The 12,232-nt window shown below is 39.7% G+C and overlaps 1 protein-coding gene across 1 annotated transcript; it reads left to right on the plus strand.

Moving 5' to 3' along the window:
• Positions 1-1,547: 1,547 nt before the first annotated feature.
• Positions 1,548-8,862, plus strand: LOC129766216 (piggyBac transposable element-derived protein 3-like). The gene is made up of 3 exons (XM_055766729.1): positions 1,548-2,384; positions 2,438-3,400; positions 8,596-8,862. Exons 1-3 carry the CDS (start codon positions 1,548-1,550, stop codon positions 8,860-8,862), a joined length of 2,067 nt encoding a protein of 688 aa, XP_055622704.1.
• Positions 8,863-12,232: the final 3,370 nt, after the last annotated feature.

Genomic DNA, 12,232 nt, shown 5'->3' on the forward strand with positions numbered 1-12,232 from the left:
GTTTTCGACGAGAATCTGGCAGTCCTGGATACGATCGCTGAGCCGATAATGAGGTCGTAAGGAGATTCTCCAATTTCAGTGCAGACAGAGGTAGCTGGTGTTGACGGCAGGATGCCGGAGACAGTCTGTTCCGGCCAGAGCCAAGGAGGAACTCAAAAAAAAAACACACTTTATTATCTTCACATCACTTTATTTTTATTATTTTCAGAAAACACAAAAAAAAAATTTTATAACTAAAAACTCTAAACTAAAATACAAAAACACAGAAGGCTCACCTGAAACAAAAGAATATGGATTAATTTGTTAAACGAATTGTTACTTACCTCATTTTATTGTGCAGGAGCTCCAAAGGGCACACAATTACCTGGAATGTAAATTGAAGTCAAAGGTATTATTGAAAACAATCAACTTACTTATTATTGGAAACAATCAACTTACCTTACCTCAAAAGGCGATATCCAAACAATAACAATTCACCAGAGAACAAACTGGTGAAACAGGGACAGAAAAATTCTATTGCTATAATATAAGGTCTATTGTTTATAGTAGGGCACATAATGTACAGAGCATCATTCGTTAATAAACCATCGTAGAGTTTAGTCTGACTGACTTCTGCAAATTTAAATTCGAAGCGTTAGATGAGGCGGCTGCTTTTCAACAGATTCAACCGGATGACACAGCTCTCCTTAATGGAGGAAGCTAAGTTTGTTGTCAACCAACACTCCAAGGATCATTAGCATTTTTCGGCGAGGGATGTACTTTTTGTATAGTCGGACCCTGGATTCCTGCATATCACTATATGTCTGCTCTTCTGCACTGGAAGTCTAAGTCCTCTTCCGGCCGCCCATCGGCTGATGGCATTGGTAGCTGCCTGTATCCTGATGCGTGGAATCATGTTGGTGTTACCCACTGCCATCAGTAAAATGTCGTCCGGGTAGACGATCACGAAGACCTGGAACAGCCCAGCAAACATTAACCCATTTTGTGCCAAGCGTTCGAAAAATCGAACAGCAACTTTGATAATTTTTCTTGTCTTCGGAAAGCAACAATATGGTAATGTTTTTGCACCAAAAGATAGCTTAACTTGTTGGCTACCACTTACCATCAATTTCATTTAATTTTGAATAGCTTTATTGGGCAATGAATTCGATTTAATGCAAGTATGTCCGGAAGGTGTTTTCAATTTCAATAGAAAAACCCAATAAATAACAAAAATATGTAATTTTTTCTACAGCATTACTTTGATAAAAGAACACATATTGTGATGTAGGGCAAAAATCATACGATTGGGCCTCCTACAGGAAAAAAAACAGCCGAGGAAATTGAGTGTTCGAAAAATCGAACGTTGGCCATAACGAACATTTTTTTTCTACTGAATCAATACCAACACATCTAACCTCCGCAGCGCATTCTGGTTTGTTTACATTGGAAGACGGAAGGTTTTTTTTCATTCAATTTTGCGTTTTCAATTGTGAATGTTTGTAAGTATCAATTATTTTAACAAATATTGTCGGAAAGCTACACTTTTGTCCGTATAACCTTAGGTGATGGCGGTCCGCAGAATTTCGTGCGTGGAGGAGCTGGAGGAAATCATCAGTACGTGGAATGATGCTTCTAGTGAGATTGCCGGTGTAAATATTCTTCCGCCGGATCAGGTGGGCGATCTCACCGATGAGGAAAACCTTAATGACGATTCAATTCAACAGAATGACAACATCCCTACCCTCAATGCTGTAGCAGGAACTTTCGAGATCGAAACTTTTGGTAGTATCGATGACATTGCTGAATTGACGACTCCACAAGATCATGCACACAAAGCTGCCGCTCAAGATAAACATTTCTCAGGCAAGATGGCTCTGCCCTCCACTTCACGTAAGAGAGGTAGTGAAACACAGACCTTGTCTCAAACAAAACAGCAAGTGTTGGAGATTGGCTATAAGCCATTGAGTGCATTTCCGGAACCCCATTGGAAAAGTCTTACAACGGATAAAATTGAATACTCTGTTTCGCCTAATAACGAACCTCTGGCTAATAAACAACAAGAGTTGTTCGATACAATCAAAGATTTATCACCGTTACAACTCTTTCTCAAACTGTTTGATGATGAAGTCATATCACTTATTGTACGGGAGACAAATCGATATGCTGGCCAGCAAAATTCCACTTTTCTACTCGACATCATAACCTTGAAAAGATTCATTGGAATACTGCTGTTATCTGGATACCACACCCTCCCCAATGTTAACGATTATTGGTCCAATGAACCTTCCTTGGGAGTTCCTATTGTTAAGCAGTGCATGTCCAGGAATAAGTTTCGCGAGATAAAAAAGTTCATTCACTTTTCAGACAATTACAACCTGAATAAGATGGATAAAATGGCTAAGGTAAAAAAATTGCACTTGTTGAAAGTCTATTAATTTTTTTTTCTTTCAATTAGCTTCGTTCGTTTTTTGAAGTAATGAATCAAAAATTCATGCAGTTTGGCGTTTTCAGTGATAATTTGTCCATAGATGAGCAGATGGTACCATACTTCGGTAGACATTCCTGCAAAATGTACATAAAAGGAAAACCGATAAGGTTCGGTTATAAAGTATGGTGTCTATGCTCAACAGAAGGATACCTCTATCAATTCATGCCATACTGTGGCGCAAGTGACAACTACAACAGGACAGTGGGCTTAGGGGCCGATGTTGTGTTGCGGTTGCTTGGACGAGTTGAGCACCCTACTAGATATGTCATCTACTTTGACAATTTTTTTACAAGCTACCTGTTGATGTTGATCCTAACAGAACTGAAAATCGCAGCATCAGGTACCGTTCGATCGAACCGTGTTGGAGGTGCATTGCTCAAGACAGGAAAAGAGCTTCCGAAAGGTCAATATCATTGTCAGCTCGACGATTGCAACAAAATCGTATTCTGTCGATGGCAGGACAACAAGGAAGTAACAATCGCTACAAACTTTGATCAAATTAAACCAACTCATTCTGTTAAACGTTGGCGCAAAGGAGTGCAGGGTAAAAGTGCCGGCGAACTTGTTACCGTGCAGCAGCCACATGTGTTGTATAACTATAATAAAAATATGGGTGGCGTAGATTTGCACGACAATGCTGCGCAGAACTATCGGATCAACATTCGTTCAAAAAAATGGTACTGGCCTCTATGGATAAATGCGTTGAATTCTGCAGTCGTAAATTCGTGGAAATTGCACTGTTTTGTAGCGAAACACAGAGGCGAAACTTCCTTGCATCAGAAGGAATTCAGAGTATTGATTACTCAAGCGCTGTTACTGACTGGTGATCCAACTACGAGCGACGAGGAAAAGGAGGTTGAAGATTTTGTCCCCAATAACATTCCCCGTATTAGCGGAGGACACCTTATTATAAGGCATCCCGAATTAAAAGTACGTCGCTGTCAGTGGAGAAGCTGTGGCAAACCAACATATTATCTTTGTAAAAAATGCAACAAACATTACCATATCAAGTGCTTTGATAAAATCCATGAATAAAGTCTTACTATTACGATAATCTGTAACATTGATGACGTATATTTAGTTATTAAAATAAACTGTTTTTCCGCAGCGTATTTATACTTTGCAAGTTTTTGAAATTGTTTGATTTTTCGGGAATTGGATTATAGGAAAGCAACGATTATTAAGCGTTGACATTTCTCTACCAGGAACACGATAAAAAAGCAATAGTTTTCGTTTGAAAAAAAAAGCTTGCCGGTAATAAGTCAAAATTTGATAGGTCTCATATCTCCGTAGGTGGATGAATTCAGGTTTTTTCTTTGAAGACTCTTATCTTCCTGCGCTTGTTCGTCTAGGAATGTAAAATTGAAGCATTTATGAATGTCGTATATTTGTTAATTGAAGAGACTTTTTGTTGGCAGTGTGTTTGTACTTGCGAAAAAAAAGTGCAGGTTTCGGCCAATGTTCGATTTTTCGAACAGTCATTTTCCGGAAAATGGAAGATGGGAAAAAAATAATTCTTGTACATTAGGGTTTCCAAGGTGCCAATAATCAAAATTAGACCAATGGATTTCACAAAAAAAATAATTTTTACGGCTTGGTCGTTAATGGGTTAAGTCGTATGAATAGCTGTAATTGGAGGCGATATACATACAACCAAGACACATTTGTATGATATATGATGCAGATAACTAGCATATACACACAAAAGTGGAGGCGATATACGTATATGCCATATTTTGTACGCATATAAAGCCGTATATAACGATATGCGATGCTTTTTGGACTGATTTGCGATTTGATACGACAACGTTACCACTCAATCCATCGATGACATGGAAAATCGTGTTTTTGCATTTTATGCGATTTTAGATATATATGATCGATATTTTGATTGATATTTTATGCGATTGTGATTTGATACGAAATTATATGTGACTTATCATGTGCAAAGTTATACGATTTAATGTTTGCTGGGAGGCTATTCATGGCGACGAGAAAGAGAGAAACAGAACCTTGAGCTCAAAGGTTCGGCGTGCGGCGAAGTTCTTGATGAAGTTAAGTGGTTTATCGCCAGCGCCCAAACTCCCAGAGTTTTCAACATTAACGGGGCCCATGTTCTGTTGTACACCTTTTCTAGGTCCAGAGCTGTATGTGCTGACGATTTCTGTTGGCTTCGGCTATCACGTCTCCAGGGGTCGCGAAGTAGTTGTTATTGCCCATACTCGGCCGGAAGGCGAACTGCGATAGTCCGATTTTCTGTTTACGGACAGAAATGTTCCAGTATCTTGAATGAGCACGAGGCCAACAAAATTTGGCAGTAACCTTTCACATTGTTACAGCTTCGGCTGACCTTAGGTATGAGCAGTGGCGTCGAATGTGGGGGGAGGGGGTGTGATGTTTGCGGTACCCCCCGGTACACGATTTCAGGGGTGCAGAATGGACCGGATTTATAAGAATAAATGGAATAAATATGGCGGGGAATGGGGGTGCTAATCAACTCGTCCGCCCCGAGTGCGAAAGCTTCAGTCGACGCCACTGGGTATTACTAGACTGTGTTGTAGCGGTCAGCAGTTTGAATATTCTAGGGCAAAATATACCCTTATGTGTATTTGCCCTAAGGTAGATACTAAATATGTTGGTTGAGCCGATCTTAAAAGCTGTGTAAAGCTTATTCGTCTCACTGTGTTATTATTCAGATCTGAAAGTCCGGGAGAGATTACTTAGCCTGATTTCACTTTCCCTGAGCTTAGGACTTCAATGCTCGTAAATTCTGCTGCTGATAGCTTAAAACAGTGGATGTACACGATGTTGTTCGCCGTTTGTGAATTTTGTGAACTATTTAGAAACTAAATTACGTTGAGAATTTCCAGGTGTTTAATTTTATAATTTATAATAGTTCATTTGTGTGTAGTGTCCGAAGAAATAGCGTTGAAATTGTGTGTCTGTGCCACTGATCAGAAGGTAATAATTCTAAGCATTTCAAATTGAATGTGAACGGTGCTCATACGAACGCAATAGCCGAAGCCCAACGAAACCTATACAGTGCTTATACAACATCGAGTGATACCCGGCAAACATTAAATCGCATAACAAGCGTATATATAACATCATATGCTCTAAATTTTGGTTAGCATATAATGCGCCTAATTGGCATATGCATGCAAAAGTGGAGGCCATATACATACATGGCAAATGCTTAACGAATTAGTTTGGATGAATATGCAACTTTGACCGACTATAATAGCGATTATGTTGAAATTGAATTGCGATCTAATATGAATATATTCATGAACTGTCAACGCACCTAATACGACTTTTGCCATACTCATATACGATTTATTGCAGACATAGAAAAAAAAACAAATGGCGCAAAATATTTTCGTAAAATGTTTATTATAGCCTCACAAATCGCCATTTTTATATATGAGTATTTATATTTGTAGAAATTATAATTATTAAATTTACTTGTGTTGGGAGTGGAATATAAATGTTTAAAATGGCACAGATTGATGTTTGGTGAAAACTGATCCGATGTGGGTTCGAACTCCGGTCGTCTGTATTATCGTTTTGCTGCATGTTTCATCGAACATCATCAATTTCGAATGCTGATATTCAGCAATCCATTTTTGTAAATCCATAAAAAATCTATGGTTTCCTGTAATAGATTGAAATTAAACACGTTTTATGAAATCATTCAAAATTAAAAATTAATTACCATCATCAATGAAGTCATTGAATTGCTCTATTCCTGCAATCAAATCAAAATCCAAATTGTTTTGTTTTGGTGATTGATTCTGTGTGGGACACGATATAACTACTGTAAGAGATTGCACACAGCTCCGCTGTGAGAGTCAAACAGCCAAACTGGTGAGACATGTGATAGGATTCCAGACAGTGAATGGTGTAATGGGGGATTTCCTAATGGAGTTTGATGTTACACATTTGGCGACCGTTGCAGGTTTTGCTGCGGATAGCTTGCAGCATCTAAATTAACCACATATATTAGATATTCATGAAGATAGGAAATCCCCCATTGCGAATCGAAGTAAAGTGCCTTGTGAAAACAAAAAAGTGAGAGAGAAAATTTTGCGCGTTGAGAGAACCGCAGAGGAAAAAAAATAGTTTGTCTTGAATCATGTCTATGCGCGTTGAGAGGACAGCATAGAAAAAAGTAAAAAAAAATGTGTGCATGAGAAAAGCCCACAAAGCGTGTTGAGAGGACCGCATAAAAAAATGCCTTGAATTTCTGTGAATGCGCGTTGAGAGTACCGCATAACAAAAGGTTAGAGAGATGTGTGCTTGAGAAGCACAAAGCACAAAGCGTGTTGAGAGGACCGCATAAAAAAATTGCCTCAAATTTCTGTAAATGCGCGTTGAGAGTACCGCATAACAAAGGGTTAGAGAGATGTGTGCATGAGAAGAACACACAAAGCGTGTTGGGAGAACCGCAAAGATAACAAAATTTGGCTGAAATTTTGTGAATGCGCGTTGAGAGAACCGCACAACAAAAGGTTAGAAAAATTTGTGCGCAAGGGGAGCCCACAAAGCGCATTGAGAGAACCGCATACCAAAGTATTAGGATAATGAACTGTGTGCGTGAAAGGAATCCAACGTAAACACATGGCGAGTTGAGAGTACCGCTGAAGTGGTGTATTATCTGCAGCAGAAAGAAAAGAACAGCAAGCACGGAGTCATTAGGCGATCCATTTGGTTCATTTGTTAGTGTTTGTATAACGTAATGTTCATGAAGGCATGTTGCATATTATATGAAGGGATATGGAACTGATACAAACGAACTACGGCCGTTTGAAATGGTATTGAATAAGATATACATATACGTATTGCGATTGCCTTATAACAGTTTGTGTAATGGCTTAATGATACAAGAATAATGTGTAAATTATTTTCAGCGAACCGCCATTACACAGAGCCATGAACGGGGCTAGGTGGAGCAGATGGAAGAGTTTGCGAGCGTAGGGTGCGTAATAGCACGCGCTGCCATAGCTACTTTTTACATCGTGACGTCAATTATTATATTTCTTGTTAGCTCATGCTTAAGGTTATTCGGCGTAATCGCATATAGAACAGTAGGAAGTAGACCTTCACTGAGAAAAAACAAATTTATCTTCTGTTACTCGGAACGTCACATCCGAACGAAAAAATTAACATGTCCAGTGCGGAAAAGTATGCCCAAAACCAGCGAGAGGCTTTGGATACAGTGTGGGCAGAATTACCCTTACTTTTTCAATAAATCGCGTAAAGAGCCGAAAAGAGCATTGACAAGAGCTGATGGATGGGCTCTATGCCTCAGCCTCAACTATGACATTGAGTACATAAAAGGGATGGACAATATAGCGGACCCTTCGTCGCGGCTATATTGTGGAGATGATGACGCATTCAATAAAGAGGCCAGTCCATGGGAGATTTGTCACTTAGAACCGTTTGAGAGTGAATTCCTCACTGAGGAGGAAATCCGCGAGAACACAGAGCAAGACGATATTGTGACAGAGGAAATCGTCTCATGGAAACACACGAAAAGTTTGTCCTAATTCAAGTCAGAAACGAACGATCTTGTCTTTATCGGAGGATTCATAACGAAGAAAGGGTGTGCTGTTTTTTCTTCAGCATTTCGTGAAAAAGCAATGAAGGTAGCTCATGTGGGACATTCACTTGAAGCTAAAATGAAAAGCATTCTTCGTAAGCGTGTATGGAGGGCTAGGATTAGTGCTGATGTGGAATAGAGAAAATCTTGCGCCATTTGCTATGTAAACGGACGATCAATGCGACTACCTCCCATGCAAAGAACATTTGCCCCAAAAGTCGTATAGAGACTGCCACTCTTGATATCAACGGACCATACATAAAACAATCCATTTTGGTTAAAAATGGAATATTCATTTTGGTTATCATAGATCTTAGATCCAGGTCGCTATAGAGCGACCTGTGTAGTCAACAAAGTTTGAGCACACGAGAGCAGTGTTGGATTCTATTTTTTTGACAGAGAGGGTTCCCCAAGGGCGATGAAGTAGAATAACGAATTGCAATTCAATGGCGAAGATTACGTTAAATATTACTCGGAGCGAGACCTTTAAACCATATTTTCGACACCTTTCTACCTCCAGCAGAATGGGTTGGTAGAAAGCTTTATGAAAGTTGTAAATAAAGCCATGTCTACTGTATTTCCAACAGAAAAAAACTACCGGAAAGAATTGCAAGCTGCCGTTCAGTACTATAACGCGGCAGATCACAGTGTAACCAAAATATCTCCGGAAGTGTTAAATGGTCGCAAAATCAAGCGTTGGTTGCCACTTTTAAGTTATGGTAAATCGGAATACGATGAACGGCTACTGGATGCAAGAGATCGTGAGACTAAACTCCTCGAAACAACGTGAGGATCTTCGCCGTGGTGTAAAGGCGAGTAAGGTTAAACCAGGAGACATAGTTATCGTTGAACCCCCTTTCCGACATAAAGGTGCAAGTAGGTTCAGTGCGATGCGTTTCACTATGATGTATGAACGAAACGGCAGCTTGATCCTTTGTAATTCTGGGGGTCATCATATGAGGTGCCATGCTACGCAGACCAAGAAGGTCCAGAATGTTATAATCCCATAGGTCCGCCAGGGATGGTTTCCTTGAGCGACAAAATTTTTCATCAGGGTGGAAACTATCGGTTTGTGTCGTCAGCATAAATTTCAATACAGACTTTGATTTCTCCTAATGATTTCATTTTGCAATGTAATATGCATAACGATTTTTTTTTAAAATTGTTCTATTTTCTCTAGAGAAAAAGTGGGATGTGTGGGACACGATATAACTACTGTAAGAGATTGCACACAGCTCCGCAGTGAGAGTCAAACAGCCAAACTGGTGAGACATGTGATAGGATTCCGGACAGTGAATGGTGTAATGGGGGATTTCCTAATGGAGTTTGATGTTACACAGATTCAACACTCCATTTTCATCTGTTAATTGGTTATGAGTTTCGCTCATATGTGTTTCGATCCGTTTAGCTTCTCTCCAGCGGTTGCGATGTTTTGTGAGTAATCGACTATAAGAGCCACTTTCTTCAAATTTAATTATTTTATTCTTCCGTATATGTTCAGACATTGCTGTTATGAAATGAAACTTGTCAATGTTTAAGCATTTCATTGAAATTTCAGTATGATGTAATATATTCTTTATTACGATCTAATATGATTTACTGTTTCGTGATTTTCTTCAGCATACAACACGATTTACTGCCGTACTGAATCGATTTAAATTATACGCTTATACGACACACAAACTGCATCAGCGTAATATACGCATATGATGTGGATTAAATATTTTTTATGACAATGTACATCATATAACTGATGTTTATTATACCGAATTGCGACTTAATTTGATAATGATATATAAAATCGAGTTTTTACATTTTATGCGATTTCAAATATACACAACGTCTTTTGATAAAACTACCGAGATATTTTTTGTATCCAATTATATAACAATAAATCCACTAATAGACGCAACGAGAAATAATTCTTCACGATGACAAAGGTAACAAAAAGACCATTATCAATCATTAGCATTTATGCCGGGTTGTTTCTGAATTGTTTTGATTCAGCACGCGGAAATAAATTTATGTGTTTCGACAGTCATGTTTAAATAACAATATAATATAGTAATTTCATTTACAAGCATATAATAATGTTTATTATTTTGTTTGGTAACGAACGATTTAATATCTTCAAAACAAAAACCTTTTTCCTATCTGGCATCTCTGCTAAAGCTAAAGATCGAAGAGGGACACACGAAAACAAACTGACGTCATATCATAAAACGCGGGAGACGAAAAATTCTTTCGCGTCTCAAAATTCACACTTTCTGCAGCTTTTGCGCTCCACAGCTATGCAGCTCAGCAGCTCAACAGCTCAGCAGCTCATCCGCTCAGCAGCTCATCCGCTCAACAGCTCAGCAGCTCATCAGCTCAGCAGCTCATCAGCTCAACAGCTCATCAGCTCAACAGCTCAGCAGCTCATCAGCTCAACAGCTCAGCAGCTCATCAGCTCAGCAGCTCATCAGCTCAACAGCTCAGCAGCTCATCAGCTCATCAGCTCAGCAGCTCATCAGCTCATCAGCTCAACAGCTCAGCAGCTCATCAGCTCAACAGCTCAGCAGCTCATCAGCTCAGCAGCTCATCAGCTCAACAGCTCATCAGCTCAACAGCTCAGCAGCTCATCAGCTCAACAGCTCAGCAGCTCATCAGCTCAGCAGCTCATCAGCTCAACAGCTCAGCAGCTCATCAGCTCAACGGCTCCGTAATGAGCTGATGAGCTGCGTTGTTTTGATTGCGAACCGATCCGAATCCGCTCACTATAATGAAGCGATTCGAATGAACAGCTCATGAGCGGATGGCACATCTCTAATTCGTTGCGTGGACACCGACTGGACAACATCGTTGCTGGACGGCGAGGGATCGAGTGCCTTTCTCAAAGCAATGAGGGTGGAGGTGTAGTGCTGGAGTAGAGTAAAGTTTTCCAAGGCCCTTTCTCATGGCTAGAGACGAATGAACTGAAAAAGTTTAAAGTCTCTGTAATACAAAGACTAACCTAATCTAAATCCACCCAGTTATAATTGAACAGCGATTGGAGCATGTTGTCGCTGTTGTAGTGAAGCTAACTTCGTTTATCATGAAAGCGCTGATGAACGGTGTCACCAAGAGCCTGTTTGTGCACCTTAGACCAGAAGGGAATCCATCAGTTGGAGAGCGATGCCACAAACGGTTCCACTTGAGACATCGGAGCAGCCATCATACACACACATACACGTGCGGAACTATTTTCGTTTGGTTGCCATCCAGCATCGAGAAGATTCCGGAAAGATGTCATCGTTGCTGAGAAATAATCTACCAGTTCCCCTTGGAATTGAAAAATACATTCATGCGAAAGAGTTTATTTTAATGTTTTCTAACCATATAACACAGTAACCAAATACATTTGATTTTGTGATTTTCCAATCAAGTGAAATTAGCAGGAAGGCTTCTGACGATTAATCTTCTTCACCAGTAGGATATTTTCGTATCCAATATTTGATACGCGCCACGGAAAATGTTTCGCATCGCGAAAATCATAATTTTCAATCGATTATTGCTCAGTCGCTGAAAGTATCAAACTCAGAGAGTTCATTCGCCTCTAGTTTGCCTTCCAAATTGCCATCGTAAACCACACCTTCTCTTGATTCAATCACGGACAAAAAGCATACTTAAGCAATCCTCTGGTGTTGAAGCGCATTCATTTTTCGTGAGGATATCGACAAGGCAACATCGTTACTGAACGAGTTGAACGACGAGGGATCGAGGGATTGATTACCTGGCCTGACTAGACTTGAAACTCATTCAGTTTGTTTGGAACTGTGAGGGAGCGCAGAAAAGCCGATCCATCAGGAGGAGAAGAGAAGGCATTCGAGAGAGTATCAGCATCGAAAAACATCGGAGCCATCATACACACACACATACACGCGCGAAACTATTTTCGTTTGGTTGCCATCCAACATCGAGAAGATTCCGGAAAGAGTAATCATTGCTGAAAAGTAATCTGCCAGTTCCCTTGGAATTGAAAATTACATTCAAGCGAAAGAGTTTATTATGTTTTCTATCCATATAATACTGCGATCAAATACATTTGGTTTTGTGATTTTTCAATCATTTGCGATCAACGTAAGACCACGTCTTTTGGTAATTAATTAGAGATGCAATGAATTTTAAGAAGGAATTCCCAC

This window comes from Toxorhynchites rutilus, chromosome 2, assembly GCF_029784135.1.
Source record: "Toxorhynchites rutilus septentrionalis strain SRP chromosome 2, ASM2978413v1, whole genome shotgun sequence".
NCBI lineage: Eukaryota > Metazoa > Arthropoda > Insecta > Diptera > Culicidae > Toxorhynchites > Toxorhynchites rutilus.